The sequence below is a fragment of the Macrobrachium rosenbergii genome, chromosome 31, assembly GCF_040412425.1.
Source record: "Macrobrachium rosenbergii isolate ZJJX-2024 chromosome 31, ASM4041242v1, whole genome shotgun sequence".
Taxonomy (NCBI): Eukaryota; Metazoa; Arthropoda; class Malacostraca; order Decapoda; family Palaemonidae; genus Macrobrachium; species Macrobrachium rosenbergii.
Genome location: NC_089771.1, coordinates 4,366,607 through 4,394,249, shown reverse-complemented (window position 1 = coordinate 4,394,249; position 27,643 = coordinate 4,366,607). Strand labels below are relative to the sequence as shown.

General features: G+C 35.5%; 2 protein-coding genes across 2 annotated transcripts; both read right to left on the bottom strand.

Moving 5' to 3' along the window:
• Positions 1-17,583: 17,583 nt before the first annotated feature.
• Positions 17,584-18,153, bottom strand: LOC136855209 (uncharacterized). Its single transcript, XM_067132117.1, has one exon. It carries the CDS (start codon positions 18,151-18,153, stop codon positions 17,584-17,586), a length of 570 nt encoding a protein of 189 aa, XP_066988218.1.
• A 23-nt stretch (positions 18,154-18,176) lies between these two features.
• On the bottom strand, positions 18,177-24,498 carry LOC136855208 (uncharacterized). The gene is made up of 2 exons (XM_067132116.1): positions 24,449-24,498; positions 18,177-19,401 (listed from the first exon to the last, which is right to left on the bottom strand). Exons 1-2 carry the CDS (start codon positions 24,496-24,498, stop codon positions 18,177-18,179), a joined length of 1,275 nt encoding a protein of 424 aa, XP_066988217.1.
• Positions 24,499-27,643: the final 3,145 nt, after the last annotated feature.

Below are 27,643 nucleotides of genomic sequence, written 5' to 3'. Positions count from 1 at the left end.
CTCACGTGATTGATAATTAACAGTCATTGCTTTAGTTAATGAAGAAATCATTGGGAACATTTCCCCTTAATATCGACTGTCCTAATGGATTAGTGTGTTCTCTCTCTCTCTCTCTCTCTCTCTCTCTCTCTCTCTCTCTCTCTCTCTCAATGAAAAATTCGTCTAAATGTTTTTTTTCCCCTTAAACATCGATTCTCCAAATGGTTCTCTCTGCTCTCTCTCTCTCTCTCTCTCTCTCTCTCTCTCTCTCTCTCTCTCTCTCTCTCTCTCCCCTAATGAAAAATTCATCTAAATGTTTTTCTTTAATTTCCCCAAACATCGCCCTCTCTCTCTCTCTCTCTCTCTCTCTCTCTCTCTCTCTCTCTCTCTCTCTCTCTCTCTCTCTCTCTCTTCAATGAACAGTTCATCTAAATGTTTCTTCTCTTTAATATCTCCTTAAACACCGACTCTCCAAATGGTTTAGCTTCTCTCTCTCTCTCTCTCTCTCTCTCTCTCTCTCTCTCTCTCTCTCTCTCTCTCTCTCTCTCTCTCTCTCTCTTCAGTGAACAGTTCATCTAAATGTTTCTTTTCTTTAATATCTCCTTAAACACCGACTCTCCAAATGGTTTAGCCTCTCTCTCTCTCTCTCTCTCTCTCTCTCTCTCTCTCTCTCTCTCTCTCTCTCTCTCCTCTCTCTCTCTCCAATGAACAATTCATCTAAATATTTTCTTTATTTTCTCTCATGTTTCACTGGCAATAAGTAACAATTAATTACCATCGTTTATAATAACGGATGACCGAATAATATAAAGTTCTTTCCAATCAGAAGATACGATGGATGGGTAGCCACACAATAAATTCAACCATTTTCACAGATATAATCAACGTTAACAGAAGGGAAGGTAATGAAAAATTATAATATTCACTTCAGTGAAATGAAAAACAGAAAGGTTTCATTGTCGTTTTATCTGAACATCACATACAATTATTGAAAACTGACGTTATGGATGTTAATAGTCCTCCCCACCCCCTCCCCAACCTCTTCATTGATGAACTGGTTATAGGGACAGTTTTATTACTCTGGGACAATTCGTTGTTGTCCGAATTGAACACTGACAACAGCACGGGAATGACAACGTCCCATTTGCAAAACAGCTGGATGGTTTCCCAGTGTTGCAATTTCAACATTGTATAACTGTCTCTTAAATACGTGTTTGCTATTTGGTGCTTAGTGTTTTGAACTACGATTAATGAACATATCACACTCCTTTAGTGCTGCAGTATTTATTCAAGTATAGATTTGTCTGTATTCGTTTTCATATCCAGGGAAATAAGGGATTTCAAAGTTATGTCATTAAATACACACACACACACACACACACACACACACACACATATATATATATATATATATATATATATATATATATATATATATATATATATATATATATATATATATATATATATATATATATATATATATGTGTGTGTGTGTGTGTGTGTGTGTGTGTATATATATATATATATATATATATATATATATATATATATATATATATATATATATATATATATATATATATATATATATATATATATATATATATATATATATATATATATATATATCTATATATATATATATATATATATATATATATATATATATATATATATATATATATATATATATATATATATATATATATATATATATATATATATATATATATATATATACATATATATATATATATATATATATATATATATATATATATATATATATATATATATATATATATATATATATATATATATATATATATATATATATATATATATATATATATATATATATATATATATATATATATATATATATATATATATATATATATATAAAACCATACCCTCATAGTATCAGGTGAACAAATGCAACAATTTCCCTGTCCTTTCGAGGAAGCAGTAGAAAGCAACATGAATACGTTAATCCCAGATATCATCGTGGAGTTGCTTGTAATACTAAATCCCAGTTGAAAAGCGAACACCTCGGCTGAGAGGCTACATTGTATCTGATCGGGGAAATACTCAGTGATTCAGTTAGAAGAGAAACAGTGATTGAATTGTATCTGTTCGCTTCCTTTCAACGTTCTGTTTGAACTGGAATGTTCCATAAATGTCAGAGTGTGCAGGGATTGGTGCAGAAGTATTGTGCTATTTGATATGTATTTGCCTCAAGTTTTATTGTATTGTATTGTATTCCAATAATGTATATTTCTTTTCTCTATTTTTAAAGATTTTTTTTTTTGGGGGGGTGGTTTCCAGTCAGCAATGATCGATGCTTCCTTAGGGTCTCTTGATTTCCCCCTAAAATTTAAAAAATTATATCTTTATACCTCGTGAAAAGAAATATATAATAACAATGAATTACCTCTTAAAATTATTTTTCAGAAGAGTGTAAAAGCTGAGACCTTTATATTTTTCTAACATAATTAGCAGAATTTAGAGAAAACTCTCATTACACAATATAACCTGAATTCCGTTAACTTATTTCATATAATTAGTATGGCTTCTTTATTTCTTTATCAGTTATGTTTCCTCTTGCTTGCTGTTGGATCAGGGTGGATTATTCATCACCGATCGTGATGAACGATCCCAACAAAGTGTAGCGCATGGCTTTTTCTAGGGTAATCCTCTCCTTTTCAGGCCTTTTTACCTGTGGCTGCTGCGGGATTATCTGTTTTTCTAGTGTTTTTTTATATATATATTTTGGTTCTATGCATCACATTGAATAGCTGAATTCAGAATGAACCGTCCATCAAAACATTTCCCACACGTTAAGCTCTACGTCAATGTAAATGATATCTGTCACTTCAATATGATTTTTTTTTTTTTGTGTATGGGGGGGCAGCAACAAAGAACCAGACCGTGTTGATTTTAAACAGGATTCCACACCACACTCGGCAAGGCTACATTGACTCGTGAAAAGTTGCAACACTAAGGTCTGAAAGGCCACGCAGCAAATCCCTTTTTAATTATGCGAATCTATTGTAGTGGCCATGGGTTAAAAAACAAAGGTGACATGATATTGAATCTCTTTTTTTTTTTTCGTATATGAAGGCTTTCAGCTCGTAAGGTCATTATGGCAATTACGTAAATGCATGTCCGTTTGTGATAGCATTAGGCATGTTGATGATAAGTTGCTTTTTATTTTGCTGAAAAAAATGTTTTGCAAAATGTCAAAGCATATTTGCGAGTAATTATCCGGATTGGTATAAACTTTCAGGAGACAAATGACATGCTGGGGAATTATTTACCGTGTCTACTATCTATATTTATATTTTTATCTATCAGTAATACTATCAGACGGATAAATTTGCTAGTACGTAGAAAATGTTTCTACCAATTATCACTCGGCAAATAAGAAACTAAATCATATGCGAGAATAGAGAGGGCTTGTGAGTTTCAGTCCTTGCAAAATGTAGTCCTAGAAACGAATAGTAAGAGAGTTCTGGAACAACTTCAATTAAGTCTCAAGACCCTTACCCTATATGCAAGAGGTTGCTTGTAACAAAGACGATTTTGATGCTGTGCTGGTGACCTTTGCATTTAAATACAAGTGGTTTGAACTCGCATACTTTCATTAGAATACGTTATCATAAATCATTTTACAATACGAGCTGGAGTTTGGAGGTGAAGCTGGCATGAGTCTCGAAATGGAGAAACAAATCCTCACTTACTGTATGTATGGGCAGGGAATCGAACAAATTCCCGATAGCTCTCTGTAGAGTTTCATCTTTCAATACATGAACCCATACATGCCTGTGGCTTTGTTTCTCCAATGATAATAATACTGTAAACAAAAACTAATGAAAGCACAGTCAGTCCTTTTTGACTTGGGATATTCAAAATGCATTACTTTCTATCTTTCCTGTCAGATTCCATCTCTTTAGTCGACACGTGCAAAGAGAAACCATTCAGTTCAATGACAACTCAGAGAACAGTTCTGTCTGTCAAGTTTCAATTCGTGGGGAGCTTTGATGGGAAAGTTTTTAATGATGCAGCTTTTACAACATTCATAATCTGAAGTACCTTCTCTGACTGGCGAGGTGGGAGGGTCACGAATTATTTTTAGATGAGGCCTATCTCTCTCTCTCTCTCTCTCTCTCTCTCTCTCTCTCTCTCTCTCTCTCTCTCTCTCTTTTTAGTTGACACCTGCAAGAAGAAATCATACAGTTCATGGATAACTTCGAGACCAGCTGACTAGTTGGTTAGTTCACAAATTATTCCTGTATGGAGCGTCTCTCTCTCTCTCTCTCTCTCTCTCTCTCTCTCTCTCTCTCTCTCTCTCTCTCTCTCTCTTTAGTTGACACTGCAAGAAGAAATCATACAGTTCATGGATAACTTCGAGACCAGCTGACTAGTTGGTTAGTTCAAAATTATTCCTGTATGGAGCGTCTCTCTCTCTCTCTCTCTCTCTCTCTCTCTCTCTCTCTCTCTCTCTCTCTCTCTCTCTGCCTACACAACACTTAGATATGACTATATTTCACCAGCGTTCCTTTTGTAAGATAACTGAATGGGCTTTAAAAATAAAATCTTTGTTTTTTTTATTATTATTATATTGCCTGATTCATTAGGAACTTAGATAAATAAATAAATAAATAAATAAATAAATAAGTATATAAAATTAATATATTAATATATAAATGAATAGACAGGTAAATGAATAAATAAATAAAATAGGAACTTAGACAAAGAACTAAAATAAATAAAGAAATAAATATCTGAGATAACAGCACGGGTTTAAAAAGAAAATCGTTCGTTTATTATTATTTTTTGTATATATCTGATTCTTTAGGAACCTGAATAAGAGACAAATAAACAAATAAATCAATCAATAAATAAATAAACAGATGAATGAATAATAGAAAATAAATATATAAATTAGGAATTTGGATAACTAAGTAAATTAAGAAGTAAATAAATAAATAAATGTATAAATAAAAGACACGAAGATTCCTCCAACCCTTGAACCCTCACACTTAGCGAATTCCTCCGCAAACGACCCTTTCCACTCTCACCGCCTTCTGTCAGTCTCTCTCTCCGCCCTTTGGTTCCTCAGTGACGGTTTCACCTTCAACATTCCTCCTGTTTTACTGAGAGCCAATACCTATCGACATCCTTCTCCCAGCTATTTGTATTCTGGGCTGTTATTCAAGACTATAATACGTTCGTGTTATGAATGATTGTAATTTTTCGTTTTGATACATTTACCTATCGAAATCCTTCTCCTACTCATTACATTCTGGGTTGTTATTGAAGGTTTTAATACGTTCGTGTTATGATAATTACCGTAATGTTTTACTTTGAAACATTTACCTGTCTAAATCCTTTCCCTACTCATTATATTTTGGGCTGTTATTCAAGGTTATAATACGTTCGTGTTATGAAAAGAACGTAACTTTTCTTTTTAACACATTTTTACAAGAGATTACCCGCTCCGAAGTTACTTAAAACTCAAGTTTATTCTTATATTTTATAATCCGTTCGTGTTACATAAAGAACGTATTTTTTTCTTTCAGTTATATATTATTTAAAGAGATTGCGTGTTCTGAAGTTACGTAAGACTCAAGTTGCCTTGAGAAGTTTTTCGAGGAAGAACTGACAACGAATCAGTGGCTCCAATGGGCCAGGCGAGGTGTCACCTCAGGGGCAATGGAATAGGATAAGGACATTTCTGTCTTACTTTTTGGTATTATATCTTATCTATTTATTTCACTCGTTTTGATTTTATATTAATCTCTCCTTGGGAATATGATTTATGAATTTGTTGAAATAAAATTAGTGGAAGCATTTGATTATATTTTCATAATAATATTGACCGTTTAAAAACTGATAGATCTTCGATTCTTTCTGAACTGTTCTTAGTTGGCGTCTGCTGTTTTGGTCAATGAACGAACAATGCACCACCACTACTAGTACTACTACTACTACTACTACTACTACTACTACTACTACTACTACTACTACTACTACTAATAATAATAATAATAATAATAATATATAATAATAATAATAATAATAATTCAGAATCTTGAACGGTAAGGTATTACTTCAATGGCCATTTACCACAATTTATAATTATTATTATTATTATTATTATTATTATTATTATTATTATTATTATTATTATTATTATTATTGATACTATTCAGTGGCTTAATATCAAAGCTTCTTAGATATAAAGAGAGTAGATATTCAGATTTTTTAGTTAGATTTTGAATATATGTGTGTACATAATAATGGGCTGTAATTAGAATGAAGGTCAAGGGGAGAGACTTATGTCCAGAGAGAGAGAGAGAGAGAGAGAGAGAGAGAGAGAGAGAGAGAGAGAGAGAGAGAGAGAGAGCATCTTGCAAAATTTGACAGACAAAGAGAGAGAGTGCTTGTATATTCACGAATGGATATTATCACAGTGAGTTAAGTTATTATTGATACTATTCAGTGGCTTAACCAGTAGTTTAACCAGACCACTGAGCTGATTAGCAGCTCTCCCAGGGCTGACCTGAAGGATTAGACTTATTTTACGTGGCTAAGAACCAATTAGTTACCTAGCAACGGGACCTACAGCTTATTGTGGAATCCGAACCACATTAAAACGAGAAAAGAATTTCTGTCACCAGAAATAAATTTTTCTAATTCTTCATTGGCCGGTCGGAGAATTGAATGTGGGCCCAACAGAGTGCTTTCCGAGAACGATACCAACACGTCCAATGAGGAACTTATCACAAAGAGAGAGAGAGAGAGAGAGAGAGAGAGAGAGAGAGAGAGAGAGAGAGAGAGAGAGAGAGAGAGAGAGAGAGAGACTAGTCCTTATACATGAGGTAAATAATGTAAATTCTATATAAAATCGATAATCGTTTCAACCGTAAGCTATAGAAGGATTGTACACATAATCCCGCAGGATACTGTTCACACTGAAGGACCTCCATTTCAAAAGCTGTACTGGATTCCTTTAGGTATTTTCATATGTGTATGTGTATGTGTCCATGAGGTATGTGAAATGCGCCATATTGCCTTTTGTTTGTGATCTAGTTTAGGGTTTTGGGTCTCTTGCAATATGGGGATTAAATCTGTACATGTATATTTCAATATATCTGTATGAATCCATGGGTTCCTATCTCTAGATATATAGGCAAAATATTAATGCATTTAGGTCATTTACTTTACTTTTATGGGGCACTTCCTAAATAGGAATCTTTCAGTTTCTTCGAAATACATCAGGAATAATTTTTCATTTATCATTTTATGTCTTGTCCAGTTTTGATATTACCTCTTCTCCAAGAGCATTTCTGCCTTTCTCATTTTCAAGTTGTTCTTTCTCTTTCTCTCTATGAATTTCTTCCATTTTCTTCAATCAAGTTTTTCTAACTGGTTCGACACCGACTCTTTCCTCAGGCTTCAAGAAAATGAGAATTCTTCCACTTAACCGTAAATGGAACGAAAGAAATTCTTCATAAAAAAAGCTCATTCCTACTGACTGCCACAGACGGCCTCCAAACCTAATTTACGACAGGGAGAATTGAACATATTTCTTTTTCTGGGTCGCCTCTGTAGCGTCAGCAGCAGATAAAGAAACAGAATAATAAATTTCTCAAACTGAAGAGGAACTGATAAAGAAGATTGGGTGTAATTTCTTTCAGGATTTGTCAACTGTGTTGTGAGATAATTTCACGAAAGGTAGCCAAAGGAGTTTGTTGTATATCAAAATAAACACGAAACTGATGACGGACGATCACCTCTTATCGATCAGAAGGAAACAGGAGCAATTGTGGAATAATCTCATCAAGAGAAGAAGAAATTAAGAAGGAAAACGAAGCAGAAGAGGACAATAACGATGCAGAAAGAACGAGACGAAGAGGAAGGCCAGATGCCCCTCTTCCCTGTTGATGGCTTTAGAAAGGGAATTTCGGATGAGGAGAAACTTATAAAACCAATGGAGGCAACAAAAGGGTGAGGAGAATATGTTCAAATCTGGCTTGGATTTATCAGCGTACAGAGAGAGAGAGAGAGAGAGAGAGAGAGAGAGAGAGAGAGAGAGAGAGAGAGAGAGAGAGGTGTTTTAGCCATTTCTTAAAACTTCTAAGAGTGACTTTTTAACAGAAACATATTTAAGTTATTGTATGTAAGGTCCTTGCCTACTATCTCTTGTTAAACCCGCAGACACACACACACATACACACACACACACACACACACACACACACACACACAGAGAGAGAGAGAGAGAGAGAGAGAGAGAGAGAGAGAGAGAGAGAGAGAGAGAGAGAGAGAGAGTTGTTTCATTCCATAACACCTCAGAGAGTGCCTTCGTAACAGGCACATATTCATATCAGTAAATTTAACGTCTTCACCTTCTCTGTTATTAAGCATCTAGTAATCTTTATCTGTTGTGTAATTCAAGCTATTTGAACTGATTCAACAATATCCTGTTATTTTTGCATCTAAGATCACTCATATGTAAACGATATCTTATCTTCTACAGTGATCTCCTTCATACAAAGCCAGCTATCATCCTTGTGAGTTTGTGATGAATTATCATACATACCTTGTTCCCTGCAAGTGTGAGATGAAATTCTAGGTATGAATTAAATTTTGTATAACGTATAAGTTTAACATAGCGGGATTACAGTTATGTATTTCTTTTTAATCCAGGATTTTACATAATAGTTCTGAAGTATGCAACAGAAGATTAGAAAAGAGGTTTTAACTCAAGAAAATAGTTGTTCAAATAAATTGTCTTGTGTTTCACGGTGGCTACAGGGCTCAAGAATATGTCAAGCATATTTATATACTAATTTGATGCTACAATTATCTCGCCTTCTCACTCAGATAACAACAACATAAGCTTCTTTTAAAGAGCTGGAGAAATCCTGCAAAGTAAAAAAAAAAAGCTCTAAAATAAATATAAAAAAGTATACTGTAGATGTTTATTGGCTTACGTATTTACAGCACTCTTCTAAACATTTAAGCCCAAGTCTTATTTGTTATTCAGTTTAAAAAATATGTGCACTTTTATTCCTTACGATTACACACTTCCAGTAACATGGATGGGTAACTTCCTAGTGGGACGAAAAGAAAAACCATCAGTGGGGAGAGGGACAAATCAGCTTAATCACAGCCGCCCTTTCTCTCTCCTTCGCTCACCTTCGTATTTCCTGGTTGCCTCGTCTAGAATTGATTCCACAACCAATTCGGAATAAACGATGTTTCATTTTGGTTCGTTTGGAAGAATACACAAACACACACACACACGTATATATATATATATATATATATATATATATATATATATATATATATATATATATATATATATATATATATATATATATATATAAATGTGTGTGTGTGTGTGTGTGTGTGTGTGTGTGTGTGTTGTGTATTCTTCTATTTCCAAAAGTTTCAGACGATATAATTTTTGGGTTTCGTGTGAGGAACTGTGTCACAAGGGCAGTTCTTAGACTGTCAGATTTCTTCATCGTCCAGTTAAAAACGAAAGAAATTCCAATTGTTTTTATTTCATTTGCAACTAAATCTCATGAGAAATTCTCCATATACGCTTTGGTCTTTGGGCGAGAAACGATATCACAAGGATATATCCTTAAACTGCCAAGTTTTCATCCAGTTAAAATGGATTAGATTTTGTTTGTTCTTCGCGTTTTGTGAATGATTTGTTGCTTTAACCGGAACTAATTTCCTATACGTCTTCTACTGGATGAAATAGAACCTGTTACCTGGTTTACATTCCCTTTATCTCGATGCTGTTCCTACAGACGTAAGAGAGAGAGAGAGAGAGAGAGAGAGAGAGAGTGCTATATAACTGAGTAACTGATTTATTACTTAAACGAGAATAATTATCAAATCTATCCTTCGTTGGATAAAGAAAACCTTTCAAATGGTTCCTACTGCCTTTATCTCGAATGCTGTTTCTATAGACATGAGAGAGAGAGAGAGAGAGAGAGAGAGAGAGAGAGAGAGAGAGAGAGAGCAAAATGAGTTCAGCCTCCTCCCCAACTCGAAATGAGATTTGGCAGCTGTACGTGTGAGTCCGTTCTCTTGCACTGTCCGCCGAATTTCTTTGGCCTTTCCGCGAGGGAAACGCAGGAGTTAGTCGATGCTGAGCGAAGAATGAGGGGGACGAAGGGAGGAAGAGTGAGGAAGAATTTCGAGGAGGAAAAGGAAGTAATAGGAAGAGTAGGATGGACGGAAATAAAGAGAAGGAGAGAAGGATAGGTGCTGCAGCTTTCAGGTAGATAGAGTACGGTTTAGGAAGTATGAGGGTAAAATATGGAGGTATATTATAGGATGTAAGTCAAGTACAAAACACCATATGGGAATACCACATTTTTGCCTTATACATTGAAATCAATAGACATGATACAATTTGAACTAAAAAGGAAGATCTAATAAAAAAAATGAACCGGGAAGATTATGAGAGAAGATCAGTGTGAATAGAAGGATAGGACAGAATTTATAAATGACAAAGTGGTTAAATAATAATGCAGAGGAAAATGAAGCCCTTTTGGTAACCCATATCAGGAGGCAAGTTACCAATGATGAAAGTCTCTATTTCTTAAGGAAAATATTTTAAAAGTATTTTATTATAGGAAGGATTAGGATTGGTGTTCCTTGTTCTGTACCACAGATGTATCACCTTAGATTTGATCCACAGCAAGACAATTGATTTCTTCCGTGGGATCTTTTAAAACAAGTTTATACTATCTCACGAAAACGCTTCGACCATATCTTCTCCATAATACAGCTGAATGCAATGGCTTTGTAAGTCTTAGCTCACCCTCCCCCACCCCTAACCCCCAGAAAAACCGAGAGTTACTCAAACTTCTGTAGGACTCTGTCTATCAGAGATGATGGAGACTCTTGAGTTGGGCCGAAAGTCTCAAAGCCCAGAGAGAGGACCCTCGATCTTCAATATTAGATGGGGTCCACATCAGAGGCAGCAGCCTCAGATCGTTGCTCTCTCTGGCTAAAGAGGAGAGCCAATATTGGATGAAAAGATTCTTTATTCTGTATCTTATCTTATTTCTGCCCGATTCTTCACTGTAGAATCTCATGCAGTTCAAAACCTATCTTTTTAGGATGAATTATTTATTTATTTCAGACATGACATCAAATGTAATTCCTTAGATTTTAAATTGTTTTTACAGTTATTCTTGCTAGTTATTTCCTATATGAGCATCAATCATCAAGCCGTAAGAATCTCTAGTTGGTTTAATTTATTTATTTCACAGTAAGAGAGAGAGAGAGAGAGAGAGAGAGAGAGAGTAGAGGAGTAAGCAACAATTTACTGCCACTCAGACGTATATATATATATATATATATATATATATATATATATATATATATATATATATATATATATATATATATATATATATATATATATATATATATATATATATATATATATATATATATATATATATATATATATATATATATATATGAAACTGGAGATACCATCACACACACCTGAAACGTTTCCAATTCCTTATAGTAAAACAAAAGTTTGAAACTCCAAGTCTGTCAGAACAGAGTTGCTGACGTGGCAGGATGTGTTTGTGCCCTTCAAAGGATAAGCTAATGCTATGTTCACACATTCACATATCAAGGCACGCATGCCCATGCACGGCCACGAACGGGCGGAGCCAGAAAGTACGTAAACACAACGCAAATACAACGTAAATGTACCGTAAGTGCTGTGTAACTCCGGCAGCATGCGGCACGACCGTTATGGACCACACGGCCGTGCGGCGGGGGGCACGAACCTTTCGACCTGCTCAAAACCCTGCATGGGTGGCCAGGTCAGCTGTCAGGTAGCGTGACCCGACCCGCACAGCGTGGCGCCAGCCGCGAGTTGACCACGCAGCTGTCACGCCCTTACCTGGGGGCCCACGCTGCCCCAGGGCACTGTGTGGCTGTCAGAATGGCGTGGGAGTAGATGCAGCAACGCTGCCGCATCGCCCGCAACCGCGGAGATGTGGCAACGCTTTGACCTGGGATAAAAGGGACAGGCGGCGCACTTTCAGGTCAGTGCTTCTCTGGCCAGCATCTTGTTGCTCTCTCCGTCAGCGCCTCCGTCTTCGTCGTCCACTGCAGCCAAGATGCCCAAAGGACCCATGCTGAAGAGGAACAGGAAAGGGGCCCTGAGAACTCCAGGAGCCCTGGCAGCTGGAGTTGTCCCCTACGCAAAACCTCCTGAAACTGATGGTCCCCCTTCAGGCAGCGATGCTGTGGTGCTGCAGCTTGAGGCCGACGTGCTTGTGACGGAGAGCGAGCTAGAGGAGGAGGAAGAGGAGCTTGCCCTCGTCTACGAGAGCGACCCCGCCGCCGCCACCGACGACAACGCCCACGAGGGGGATGTCGACGACGACACCGAAGGCACTCCTGAAGGAGATGGGCTAGATGGCCCTACAGGTCAGGGACAGAAGAAGAACCCATCAGAGATCCTCTCGGAGGAAAACGAGAGGCTTGTTGGCGAGTGGCTGGAAACCGAGGCTGAGTTTATTTATAACAAGGGCCTCACAGCCTACAAGGACAAGGCCAAGGTGTGGAGGGCTTTTTGCGAAGAGAAGGGCCAGTCACTTGTTCCTCTCGTGAGCGGCCATGAACTGAGGACGTGGTTTACATCCCTCAGGAGTCGTTTTGGGTGGCTTACAGCAGAGAAGAGTGGCCAAGGGACGGGCAGACCGCTGACAGACCGGGAAAAATGGATTCTCAAAATTTTCCACTTCCTGAAGCCACACATTGTGCGTCAAAGGAAGCCAAAGGTGTTGCGACTTCCGATGGTATGTCTGTTTTAATGTGTTTCCATGCATAATTGTTACTGAATATAATGTTATTACATAGTTTCCATGCATTCAATGTACATTTTATACCATTTTCTCATATATGTTCCTCCTCTTTTTACAGGCTGCCTGTGCTGCTGCCGCCCTCCCTGCCCAAGCTCTGGACCTGCCTGCTGCTCCTGTTTCTTCTCCTGCCCCGACACCGACGCCCTCGCCCTCTCCGGTTGATCCAGCAAGCACCAAGGCTCGGAAAAACCAAGTTTCCGAGCTGTTCGACGTCGCCTTCACGAGGGCACAGGCCCTCCGGGACGATATGCTGACCAATGTGCAGCCAGCTCCTCGTAACCCCTGCGTCCTCTACTGGAGGAAGTTTTTTCAGGAGGTCAAGGATGAGTGCGCACAGGTGTCAAAGCAGCTGAGTCTGCAACTGAAAATGGAGGTGCTCGGTGCCATCCAGAGGTACATCCGTGCCACCAAAGAGGGCTCCATGGTGCCGTCGAGGGCCATGATGACCCACACCATGGCTGTGACAGCAGAGTGTCAGGCACCTGCAGTTCCTGCCAGCCTGTCGGCATCGCAGCAGCAGCGGGCACTCACTGCACAGCAGCTGGCGCTCCTGCAAGCACAGTTGGTGACATCGACACCAAAGGAACTAGGCAACCTGTCGACTGACACCACCTTTTTAAATAATTTACAAAATTTATTTATTTGTTGTATTTACTTATGCTTATATTTACATGTATGTTTGTATTTTATATTAAATAAATGTCTTTTGCAATATCATGTCTAGCTCTATCCTCTGCTCAAATATCATGTATTCAGTGAAGTAGCTAAAATACAAGTACACAAATAAAGAAGGCAAAATGAACCTGAATACACTAACATTTCAGTATACGTTACTGACTTTGAAATAAGTTCAAAATACTTTATGTAACATATGTGCACAGAAGCAAAATGACAACAGACCAAATATTAGCAAGTCATATAAAACTTCACAAATAGCGGGGAGAAGGCAGTTTCACAAAGATAGAATTTTCATATCGGAATATCAACAATGCAAATGCTAAGAGCAGGTACTTTCAAGAACATAGAATTATCACATCAGAATAGAAACAATGTTAAGAGAAGGTACTTTAAAAATGATAGAATTATCATATCAGAATAGAAACAATGTTAAGAGAAGGTACTTACAAAAATGATAGAATTATCATATCAGAATAGATTCTATGTTAAGAAATTATTAAAAAGGGGGAAAATAACTAAATCTTCTTTCTTTTATTTATATGTATGTTTGTTTCATATTGATTAAACATACATTTGCAATGTCATGTCCTGCTCAATCCTCTTCCCAATTACCAAGTATTGATGAGAGTAATATATCATGGATTTGAGCAATATCTTTTATTAAATCAATTAAAACAAACAGAAGTACACAAATTCACAGGGCAAAATAAGCCTGAATTAATACATTATTGAATTTTAAATAAGTCCAAAATAAATGCAGGAACAGACATTTAAGTAATTACAACAATCAGGTATGCAGGAGAGTAACTAAATCATGTTCTCCTGCCAGTGCACGGAACCTTCAGCCGATGAAAAATATTCCTTCAGCATGTTACGCTGTTCCTTTGCATCCCTCGTTGCAGTGTTGCCGGTCACGGTTTGAAGGGCTGCTCCTAAGGACAGGTCACTCCTCCAGCTACCAGGGATGACAGCATGTGTGACAGGGTGCTCCTGATCTCCTTCTTGTCTTCGTGCATTTCTTCTTATGATCATATTATGCAGAACACACGCTGACATCACTAATGGCTATATATGGTCAGGCTTCAAGCATATTGCAGTGTGGAATACTCGGAATCTATTTGCCAGAATCCCACTCCACTGTCCTGCGTGCCCTACTTAACCTGTAGTTGTAAATCCATTCCTCCTTGCTAAATCCTCTTTTGGGGTAGGGCTTCATAAGGTAATTCATCAGGGGAAGGCATCATAGCCAACTAGGAAGTAGGGCACAAGAGATCCATTAGGTTAACCTGGCAGGGCATCCGGTTGGGGAAGATTTGCTTCCTCTTGCAACAGCATTTCTGCCAGTCGGGTCTGGGCAAATACACCACCATCTGACTCTGACCCAATGGCACCCACGTCGACGTATAGGAACTTGTATGAAGCATCAGCAACTGCAAGTAATACCATGGCGTAGAACTTTGTAGTTGAAGTAATGCGCACTAGCTTGGGGAGGGTTCACGGAGCCTAATGTGTTTCCCATCTATAGCTCCAATTATGTGCGGGAAGTTCCACCGTTCCTCAAAACCCCGTGCAACCTCCTGCCATGCTTCAGGAGTTTGTGGCACCTGCAGTTCCTCATCCCCGAAGGCAGCAACAATGGCCCTGCAGGTCTCTGGTACGATGTGACTAATGGTGTTGTGGGCTACCCGGAACGAATATTGCAGACTCTTGTATGAATCACCTGTAGTATGAAGCGTAGGGTGATAGCAACACGTAGGCCTGGCTCAATGGGATTCCTCCTGAATGTCACTTTCTTCTGAATGTAGGGTGTGACCCGTTCAACAATTTCATTGAAGAGGTCCTTGTCAATCCGGGTAAAATTTCTGTACAGGTCTGGGGCTTCGGTTGACAACTCCTCCATCAGGTTGTCATAATGACCTTGCTCCATCCTTTTCTGCAGGTACGGCCACGCCCACACCCTCCTTGGCCACCTTTTTTTTTTGTTTTGTGTGCTTTGCAGCAATCATTGCAATCTCCAGCAATAACATGATGTGCACATATTCAATGACATATGGCAACATTTCTGTTCTATCCCTACTTGCTATAGCTATAAGTTGACGCTGTGGTATTACGGCATTGACTAGCCTCACATGTGCAGCTGCCGGCCCTTATATAGCTGGGGTTTAACCCCGCAGTACATAAATATAACGTGACGTTTGCATGACTCAGTTACGCAGAACATAACACATACGAGTATAATGACGTTGGTGTTAAGTGCTCTGCCACGCACTACTTCTGCCTCGCGCCGCCACTTGTTGGTCAGCGCCACGTCACCCTTACGCAGTGTGTACATTTGCAGCGCACTATAATACGCATGCATCACGCACATCGTCCCGTGACACGTATCCAGTTAGGCGGGGCTTATTTTCTCACGTATGCGCAAGTTTCACAAATTCCGGCTGTGCATGCGCATGCGTGACTTGATACGTGAATGTGTGAACTTAGCATTAGTTGCATCTTTCGGGGAGCATGTATTAGTATTCCAAGCCTTCGAATGCATATTAGTTCAGCTGTCTCCAATCGTGACATGTCTCCGGTGTTGGTGTTGGCAGAAGACCTGCTGTTTATCTCTTTATTTATGTTTTTTTTTTTTTTTGAGGGGTGAGTACGATTTGACTATAAATTCTTTTTTTAAATCTAGGAAAACGCAAAAACTGTATATATATATATATATATATATATATATATATATATATATATATATATATATATATATATATATATATATATATATATATATATATATATATATATATATATATATATATATATATATATATATATATATATATATATATATATATATATATATATATATATATATATATATATATATATATATATATATATATATATATATATATGCAAATGTCGTTAAATATGACAGCGAAGTTGCAGTTTATTAGTTTCTTACTAATGTTCTCGATTTTCCTTATTATCTTCCTCTGTTCTTCAGGCAACTGATGGAGTAAAGCACCAAAGTTCATTTTGATGGACGTTTTTATTGGTTAGGACGTTTCGTCTCTTCTAGAGACATCTTCTGCTACAAATGAGTGTTTACAAGGAAATTCACACATATATAACATTCTTTCAAGGGAACACTTGTCAAAAATGTAACTATTCGATGGTTAAAATCAATATTCGGCAGTTAGCGTTTTGAAATTAACAGTTAAAACATATAGGTTTGTTACTAAACTTGTTTACAACTGGCCTGTTGACAATTACCAAGAATTGCTATTTAGGTATTTACATACTTAGAAACAACCAGACGAAAAAATAAATAGCTGAAAATAGACGGTCAACAAAGAATCGTCAAAGAGACATTCAAACTGTATATGTAAAATTAATATAGTAATTACACACGTAAAAAGTATAAGTAAAATGTAAATACAAAGTTATCAATATCAGGATAGAACAAGATAAAACATGACAAATATAAAGTTAACTAAAATATTTGCATAGGTCCAACATTGACGACACATTTTAGTCTGCTGCATTTCTTCTCCTTTCACGATCGGAAGGTAGAATTATTGCGTTGATTCCTTGCACGTTTAGGGGAGGCTTATGTATATTTATGTATATTGCCTCAAGGTATTTTAGCCTTTTAGCATCAGCAACGCTGTCAATAATTTCAGTGTTGGCTTCGAGCATTTCCCTGGTTAGACCCGCATCGTGTGTGTCTCTCGTGTGATTTTTAATACTACCATTTTGCAAATGCATAGTAAGTCTTCTTGATAGTGAAGTTGTAGTATTTCCAATATAAGAAATATTTCGCGACTTGCAGTTCGCGATTTGACATGTATACTTGTATACTACGTTACACTTATCAAGAGAGCGCTTCTTGTTGTGGGGTTATTCTTTATGATCAGGTTGGCAGTTCTAAAGTTCTTATAGTATATCTGCAGGTCAATTTTAGTATTTTCCTCTATCGGTATTACTCCTCGTCCTACAATTTCTCGAAGTACTTTTCGTCGGTCTTGTAAGCAGTGCTCATATAATTCCTGTAATATAATTTAAGAACGTTCTTTCTTTCTCCTTTTTCCTTCGGATGCAAAAAACTATCCATTTTCTTCCTGATGACTTCTTGGATATCGTTATTTGAGTACCCGTTGTTTACAAGAACCTGAGCGCATCTTTCCAGTTCGGTGTGTAATGAAGTCCACGAACTACAATGAGTAAATGCTCTATGGATATAAGCATTAATTACACTTTTCATGTATTTTGCTGGAGCTTCACTATTTGCATTGAGACACATTCCCGTATTAGTTTCCTTTGTGTAGACGGTCGTCCGAAATTCGTCTTGAGCAGCTGTTACCATCACATCCAGGAATGGCAGGGAACCGTTGTTATTTATCTCTGCAGTAAATCGAAGGCAGGAATTTTGTTGGAAGGCAACTTGAAGGTCCGAAAGTTCTTGCTTGTTCCTCACATCAACGAAGATATCGTCTATGTAACGTCCGTATATGAGCGGTCGAAAGTCACTGTTTTTAAGAACGCGTTGCTCTATCGTTCCCATGTAAAAATCCGCAAAGAGAACACCTAGAGGTGATCCCATAGCAACGCCGTCGATTTGCTGATAAAGTCTCCCATCAGGTGCTCTAAAATTGTCTCTTTAGTGCAAAGCCTCAGTAGTTGCCTTAAAAGATTTTCAGGTACGTCTAAAGGTGTTTTTTCGCCATGGTAAACTTCGTCAATAATCATATCAATCGTTTCCTCTACGGGCACGTTTGTGAACAGTGACTCAACGTCTAATGAGGCTATAAGTCCTTGGCTGGATTTGTGTTGCAAAAGATCGATAAATTCCTTTGAAGATCGGAGGCTAAACTCTGTGGGGACATAAGGTGTCAGGAGTTTGTTTAGCTTTTTGGCCAAAGCATACGTGGGAGTGGGAATTTGGCTAATAATCGGTCTCAAAGGATTGCCATTTTTATGGGTTTTAACATTACCGTACATGTATCCGGGTGAGTATTCTCCTGTGATCTTTTGAAAATGAACTCCACCCATCTTGGCGTTGATGGTATCTATCACTTTGTTAACTCTAACTTTTATTGCATTTGTGGTATCTCTAGAGATCTTACGAAATTTGTTAGAGTCACTCAAGATTTCGTTTATTTTCTGTAAGTAGTCAGTCTTATCCATTATCACGTATACTGCTGTTTTATCCGCTTTTCGAATAACGATATCCTTATTCTCCCTGAGCTCTTGAGCAGCAGTTATCAGTTCTTTACTGAGTATTTTACTTTTTGCAGACCCACGGTTTCGCCCACTTTCACAAATAAGCTCTGGGATTAAGTTTGGAGAGATATTGATTTTTCGGCCTTTTTCCAGTTCCTGTATATCCTCTATAAGTTTTTCTATCTCCATTCTCTTATGATGAGGGTTTACTCTCCTTTGTACTTGGCAGTTTAAACCGAAGTTTAGCAGACGTTTTTGATTTGGCGATAGCCCGATGTCAGTCAAGTTGATATACCCATTCACAGGTTGGGGAATAAGTAAAGGTCCATTGTTGAGATTTGCTAGTTTCTTCAAGATTCTGGTCTTTGTAGAATGTTGGTGTTGATTCATAATCTCCTCCAGTTCTCCATCAATGTTCATACGTAGTTCTCTTCCTACATTCTGGCAAGAAGCCCAGGTTGCTTTTGCGTTGCGAAGAGCCACCTCGTTCTCTGTTAACTGCTTCTGTTTTATCTCCTTCTCTTTTAATTTTACATATACAGTCGCAACAAGTCCCTCCTGAAGCGCAAAGTGAGTGTACTCCGCCTGACTGCCGGGTCATGGGTCCTTATGTTGGTGAATGTTGGCAGTAAGTTTTCCTTTATGCAAATGTCGTTAAATATGACAGCGAAGTTGCAGTTTATTAGTTTCTTACTAATGTTCTCGATTTTCCTTATTATCTTCCTCTGTTCTTCAGGCAACTGATGGAGTAAAGCACCAAAGTTCATTTTGATGGACGTTTTATTGGTTAGGACGTTTCGTCTCTTCTAGAGACATCTTCTGCTACAAATGAGTGTTTACAAGGAAATTCACACACATATATAACATTCTTTCAAGGGAACACTTGTCAAAAATATATAACTATTCGATGGTTATAAATATAATATTCGGCAGTTAGCGTTTATGCAATATATAACAGTTAAAACATATGAATTTTGTTGCGGAAAAACTTTTTACAACTGGCCTGCAGACAATTACCAAGAAAACTAACCAATTATGTATTTACAGAGTTTAGCCTCCGATCTTCAAAGGAATTTATCGATCTTTTGCAAAAATCCAAATACTTATAGCCTCATTAGACGTTGAGTCACTGTTCTAAACGTGCCCGTAAAAACATTGATATGATTATTGACGAAGTTTACCATGGCGAAAAACACCTTTAGACGTACCTGAAAATCTTTTAAGGCAACTACTGAGGCTTTGCACTAAAGAGACAATTTTTAGAGCACCTGATGGGAACTTTATCAGCAAATCGACTAGTTAAAATGGAAAGGTGTTTTTTGCGGATTTTTACATGGGAACGATAGAGCAACGCGTTCTTAAAAACAGTGACTTTCGACCGCTCATATAAAGTTACATAAATCTTCGCATGATGTGAGGTCAAGCAACTTTCGGACCTTCAAGTTGCCTTCCAACAAAATTCCTGCCTTCGATTTACTGCAGAGATAAATAACAACGGTTCCCTGCCATTCTTGGATCCTGCTCAAGACGAATTTCGATCGACCGTCTAAAAGGTAATACGGGAATGTGTCTCAATTCAAATAGTGAAGCTCCAGCAAAAATACATGAAAAGTTAATTAATGCTTATATCCATAGAGCATTTTAATCATTGTAGTTCGTGGACTTCATTACACACCGAACTGGAAAGATGCGCTCAGGTTCTTGTAAACAACGGGTACTCAAATAACGATATCCAAGAAATCATCAGGAAGAAAATGGATAGTTTTTGCATCCGAAGGAAAAAAGGAGAAAGAAAGAACGTTCTTAAATTATATTACAGGAATTATATGAGCACTGCTTACAAGACCGACGAAAAGTACTTCGAGAAATTGTAGGACGAGTGAGTTTTAGAGGAAAATACTAAAATTGACCTGCAGATATACTATAAGAACTTTAGAACTGCCAACCTGATCATAAAGAATAACTCCCACAACAAGAAGCGCTCTCTTGATAAGTCGTGATACAAGTATACATGAAATCGCGAACTGCAAGTCGCGAAATATTTCTTATATTGGAAATACTACAACTTCACTGTCAAGAAGACTTACTATGCATTTGCAAAATGGGAGTATTAAAAATCACACGAGAGACACACACGATGCGGGTCTAACCAGGGAAATGCTCAAGCCAACACTGAAATTATTGACAGCGTTGCTGATGCTAAAAGGCTAAAAATACCTTGAGGCAATATACATAAATATTCATAAGCCTCCCTAAACGTGCAAGGAATCAACGCAATAATTCTACCTTCCGATCGTGAAAGGAGAAGAAATGCAGCAGACTAAAATGTGTCGTCAATGTTGGACCTATGCAAATATTTTAGTTAACTTTATATTTGTCATGTTTTATCTTGTTCTATCCTGATATTGATAACTTTGTATTTACATTTTACTTATACTTTTTACGTGTGTAATTACTATATTAATTTTACATATACAGTTTGAATGTCTCTTTGACGATTCTTTGTTGACCGTCTATTTTCAGCTATTTATTTTTCGTCTGGTTGTTTCTAAGTATGTAAATACCTAAATAGCAATTCTTGGTAATTGTCAACAGGCCAGTTGTAAACAAGTTTAGTAACAAACCTATATGTTTTAACTGTTAATTTCAAAACGCTAACTGCCGAATATTGGATTTTAACCATCGAATAGTTATATTTTTGACAAGTGTTCCCTTGAAAGAATGTTATATATATGTGTGAATTTCCTTGTAAACACTCATTTGTAGCAGAAGATGTCTCTAGAAGAGACGAAACGTCCTAACCAATAAAACGTCCATCAAAATGAACTTTGGTGCTTTACTCCATCAGTTGCCTGAAGAACAGAGGAAGATAATAAGGAAAATCGAGAACATTAGTAAGAAACTAATAAACTGCAACTTCGCTGTCATATTTAACGACATTTGCATAAAGGAAAACTTACTGCCAACATTCACCGATTTGACAATAAAGTATTTTTTTTAAATCTAAGAAAGACATAAAAAACTTGTTTATTTAATTTTTTGGAGAGCGAAGTATGATTTGTCTACAAAATTATTTTTTTTAATCAAACAAAGGCCTGAAATTATTATCATCCCTCTGATAATTCTTTGCTACTAATGCATAATCAACAAAATAAATAACTCATCTAAGAAATAGATAAGATTTTAAAATTTCCATTTCTGAAGATACCATGAAGAAATCTTTCTTCAGATAACGTCCTGGAATATTAGATGAACAAAATGAATGACTCGTTCAAGAATAATGAACAGATCATGTTCAGATTCTCGATGATATAAGCTAACACTGATCTTTAACTAAAATGGAAAGATAAGCATTACTACGATCAGTTGTCTAAGCTGAAAACTGTTTTATTATTACAAAAATGAATGAATTTTGCTTTTAGTAGCAAAACTGAACTACGAAAAATTATTTCAGCTTTTTTATGACTGTGTAATACACTTTCATTTTATCAAAAGACATTTGTAAAATATAATTTATTTTTCATATATGGTAACATCAAATACTAATTTTTTCCATGGAAACAATGTAGGGAATAATTTACGACAAATACAACATGCTCTTGGTACAAATAGATCAAAATTTTATTAAAATAAAACACCTTAATAATCCTGGAATAAAATATAGATATTTATCATAAGCATTTTTCAAATGAAGTGACTTTGTCAGTGAATAATTCCCAAGCTTGGGAAAATGTATCATTCATTAATGTATCGAATCCTTTCACGATCTACACTTAGAATATATTTATGGATATTTAATCATTTATCAGTTTAGTTTAGCTTTCGTTTATTTCAATAAAATAGATATTTTCTGTCATTTATTTATGCCTACAAAATAAACTTTGACACTTATCACTTATATAAAGTCCTCTTCGGCGACAATTCTCCAACGGAGATATCCTGAGGTGGCGTGAATTGATATTAAGCGACATTTGTAGCTTCATGATTGTATATAAATCACGGTGTGATAAAAATATCACATATATATATATATATATATATATATATATATATATATATATATATATATATATATATATATATATATATATATATATATATATATATATATATATATATATATATATATGATTATTATCACTTTTGTACGTGATTCATTTATCACACATTACCACAGGTGAAAAATAAGAATCAGGGTGTAGGTCCTGATCGGTTTCGTCAATGGCTTGGAAATAAAGTCGAAACCAGTCAGGACCTACACCCTCTGCTTCTTATTTTTCACCTGTGGTAATGTGTGATATATATATATATATATATATATATATATATATATATATATATATATATATATATATATATATATATATATATATATATATATATATATATATATATATATATATATATATATATATATATATACATATATTGAGAGAGAGAGAGAGAAGATCGTTTTAAAATAAACAGACTGCCAGTTGCCTTGCATATTATTACAAACTAGATTTTCTCAAAGCTGTCTGAAGCACCTCTTTGCCTACACTTGGAACCCCCAAAATAGGACTCATTCTCGTCCATTGTCTTACAATGGAGAACACCACTTCCTTTGAAGCCTTGCTACTGGCAATGCTTGCAAGAAGCAACAGGTACTTTCCATGGCAAAGCGTTTGAGGGGACAGGGGAGAATGTGTCGTGCTGTCTCAGAACGAACAGTCTTGTCGACTATATTTTACAGGAGATAGCCAGAGATATTGTAGCACGGTCTGGGATCCAACTAGAAGTCAAAGGGGAGCCATTTGGTACACAATATGTTTCGTTGACAACGAAATCAATAATTTTACATCCAATTGAAAGTGATAGATTTCAGTATCCTTTAGCTATACATGTTCCATGTCGATGTAATCAAGAACTTATATCCATACACACATTATATATATATATATATATATATATATATATATATATATATATATATATATATATATATATATATATATATATATATATATATATATATATATATATATATATATATATATATATATATATATATATATATATATATATATATATATATATATATATATATATATATATATATATATATATATATATATATATATATATATATATATATATATATATATATATATATATATATATATATATATATATATATATATATATATATATTGTTACGTGAGGTCTTGGTTGATCATGTATTATTCAATTTCGTAGTTTTCCACGGCCCTGCAAAACCAAGATTACACGTAACCTGCCACTTGAGGCCAAAAGTTAACCTCAAAGACAGTCGTTAATTAGCCAAAGGTCGCCAGTTAAGGGTTATTAACCTTAACAAAGAATATGTGAGATGAATTTGATTTTAAACGCAACGGTTCTTCCAAACATTGGACGCGAGGCATAAAAAGCATCGAGATTTAACCTGATTTTAACACCCTAAATCCTAGGTATTTTACTGGAATAACGGGGTTGAAGCTAACAATATAATAATGAGGCTTAATCTAGACTTCGTAAACACATATACAGTAAGTGGGGGGATGAAGGAGGAAACAAAGAAATGCGAAATACAGAAAAAAAGATAAAAGAATGGGCGAAGTTTTGAACAAAAGCGACTTTACCTTAGGACGAACGTTGTGCGCACCAACACCGCCGGGAGGGTCTTCACCATTGCTTCTTCACTTCACTGATAGGATAATAGACAAAGAAAAGGAGAAGAGGCCCCGTCGGACATGTGGTCTCTCCGAATGCTCCAGTCTCTCTCAATTCCCTGACCAGCCTAGGTCAGAACAGTCACACCAGGTGTCCATGTTCTTGTTTTCAAACATTCGCCAAGAGACAGGTAGAAAGGAAAAAGGACCTTAGGACCACCTATTCTTAAGGCTGATATGGGAATCTTCCTATAGGGGAAAAAATGGCTAAATGCTACTTATCTGTCTTCAACGGACGTTAGTTTGAACTGAGCTGCTCCCAGCGTGGGACAAAGCAATTTCCCTGTCTTGATCAGGCTGATACTACTATCCCTAAATGTTCGAGGGCGAACAGCGTAAATATTTATAAAAATATATATATATATATATATATATATATGTGTGTGTGTGTGTGTAGATATATGTGTGTGTGTACATATATATGTACATACAGTATATATATATATATATATATATATATATATATATATATATATATATATATATATATATATATATATATATATATATATATATATATATATATATATATATATATATATATATATATATATATATATATATATATATATATATATATATATATATATATATATTTTTGTGACTGTGTATGTGTGTGTATGTGTAGGTGTTCATAGGCGTGCACTGTGCGTGTCTTGCACTCCGGACCAAAGAGATAAACAAACACGGTGAAAGCCATCGATAAACAAGCTCTTGTGCTTACATAAGTTTAAACTTCTGAACATATAGAGACTCAAATATTTAGTCAAAATATCATGAATGAGAGTTAAGAATTCTATTTTTTTTTTTTTACTTGTAATCATGTAACAGGTTCTAGAGTCAGTGTTTTTTCTTCTTCTTCTTTAACAGAACAAGACAGTTTTTGCCAGCACACGAAGATAACACAAACTGATAACGCCTAAAGAACTGTTTCGGTTCAAGTTTTGCAAACGGGGCAGGGCGAATTTAATACAATACAATACTGTATGATATTTTATCAGGGTATGATGATAAACTGTTGCACTGTAACGTCAACAAAGAAATGCCTTGTCAGTAGTTTTGGGGATAATGATGGTGATTGATGTGGCGTTCCTTAGTTCAAACGTTGTCCATTTTTGCCCCTTTTTTATTTTAATTGTCTGGAGAAAAACGTTTGTTGTTTTGCAAGATGGCAGCTGCATTCAGGAACTCTCTCTCTCATTATATATATATAGTACATACATATATTATATATTATATTATATTATATTATATTATATTATATTATATTATATTATATTATATTATATTATATTATATTATATTAATCATCTGTTTACCTACGGGCCCCTTCCTTTTCACTGGGTGTTTATACCGGATTTCACTATTAAATTTCCCGATGAAGTGTCATCAGTAAACACTGATATTCTGTATAATGTATATAACAGGATTTTATTGGTTTGAGAATAATTTTTTTTGCACAGACTTAGGTAGCTGTTAATTCATTTGCTTGGGCTTATGTTGCTGTTAATTTTTTTCGTAGGCTTATGTTGCTGTTAATTTTTTCTTAGGCTTATGTTGCTGTTAAGTTTTTGGCATAGGCCTATGTAGCTTTTAGTTTTTTTGCATAGGCTTATGTTGCTGTTAATTTTTTTCCAGGGGCTTACATTGCTGTTAATTTCTTTTGCATAGGCTTATGTTGCTGTTAATTTTTTTGTATAGGCTTGTGTTGCTGTTAATTTTTCTCATGGGCTTATGTTGCTGTTAGTTTTTTTTTTTGTATAGGCTTACGTTACTGTAATTTTTTTTTTTTTTTGCATAGGCTTATGTAGCTGTTAATTTTTTTGCATAGGCTTACGTTGCGGTTAATTTTTTTGCATAGGCTTATGTAGCTGTTAATTTTTTTCCATAGGCTTGTGTTGCTGTTAATTTTTCTTACGGGCTTATGTTGCTGTTAGTTTTTTTGTATAGGCTTACGTTGCTGTAAATTTTTTTTGCATAGCCTTATGTAGCTGTTAATTTTTGCATAGGCTTATGTTGCTGTTAATATTTTTGCATAGGCTTATGTTGCTGTTAATATTTTTGCATAGCCTTATGTAGCTGTTAATTTTTTTGCATAGCCTTATGTTGCTGTTAATATTTTTGCATAGGCTTATGTTGCTGTTAATATATTTGCATAGGCTTATGTTGCTGTTAATTTTTTTGCATAGGCTTATGTTGCTGTTAATTTTGTGTCCATGGGCATAGGTTTATGTAGTTGTCAATTTTTTCCATAGGCTTATGTAGCTGTTAATTTCTTCGCAAAGGCTTATGTTACTGTTAATTTTTTTCATGCCAAGCTTAGTATACTTAACGTATATAGTTACCATTTCAATTTAAAATAACTTCCCCAAAAATAAGCTATTGGAAGTTTTAAATATTGAAGTTTTAAATACTGAAGTTTTAAATACTGAAAACATATATTCACTTCCCAGTGAGGATTTAAATATTAAAAACATTTATTCACATCCCAGTGAATTAAATATTGGAAACATTTATTTACTTCCCAGTGAGATTTTAAATATTGAAAACATTTATTTACTTCCCAGTGAGGATTTAAATACTGAAAACATTTATGTACTTTCAGTGAACTTTTAAATATTGAAAACATTTATTTACTTCAGGTGAAGATTAAAATTTTTAAATATTGAAAAGATTGATTCACTTCCTAATGAAGATTTAAATATTGAAAACATTTATTTACTTCCCAGTGAAGTTTTAAATATTGAAAACTTTTATTTACTTCTCAGTGAAATTTTAAGCATCGAAAACATTTATTTACTTCACAGTGAAGTTTTAAATATTGAAAACATTTTATTTACTTCTCAGTGAAATTTTAAGCATCGAAAACATTTATTTACTTCACAGTGAAGTTTTAAATATTGAAAACATTTTACTTCCCAGTGGTTTTAAATTCTTAAAACATTTATTTAATTGCTCGTGAAGTTTTAAATATTGAAAAAATTTATTTACTTCCCAGTGAAGTTTAATTCACTTCTAATTAAGTTTTGTATATTGAAAAAAATTATTTACTTCCAAATGAAATTTTAAATGTTAAAAACATTTATTTACTTCCCAGTGGAATTT

What these genes read in the sequence shown, in the direction of transcription:
- LOC136855209 (XM_067132117.1), bottom strand. Translation starts at nt 18,153, where the DNA reads ATGGGAACGATAGAGCAACGCGTTCTTAAAAACAGTGACTTTCGACCG.
- LOC136855208 (XM_067132116.1), bottom strand. Translation starts at nt 24,498, where the DNA reads ATGGTGAAGACCCTCCCGGCGGTGTTGGTGCGCACAACGTTCGTCCTA. An exon ending in CGCACAACGTTCGTCCTAAG is followed by an intron (nt 19,402 to 24,448) that starts GTAAAGTCGCTT and finishes ATGACCCGGCAG; the next exon opens with TCAGGCGGAGTACACTCACT.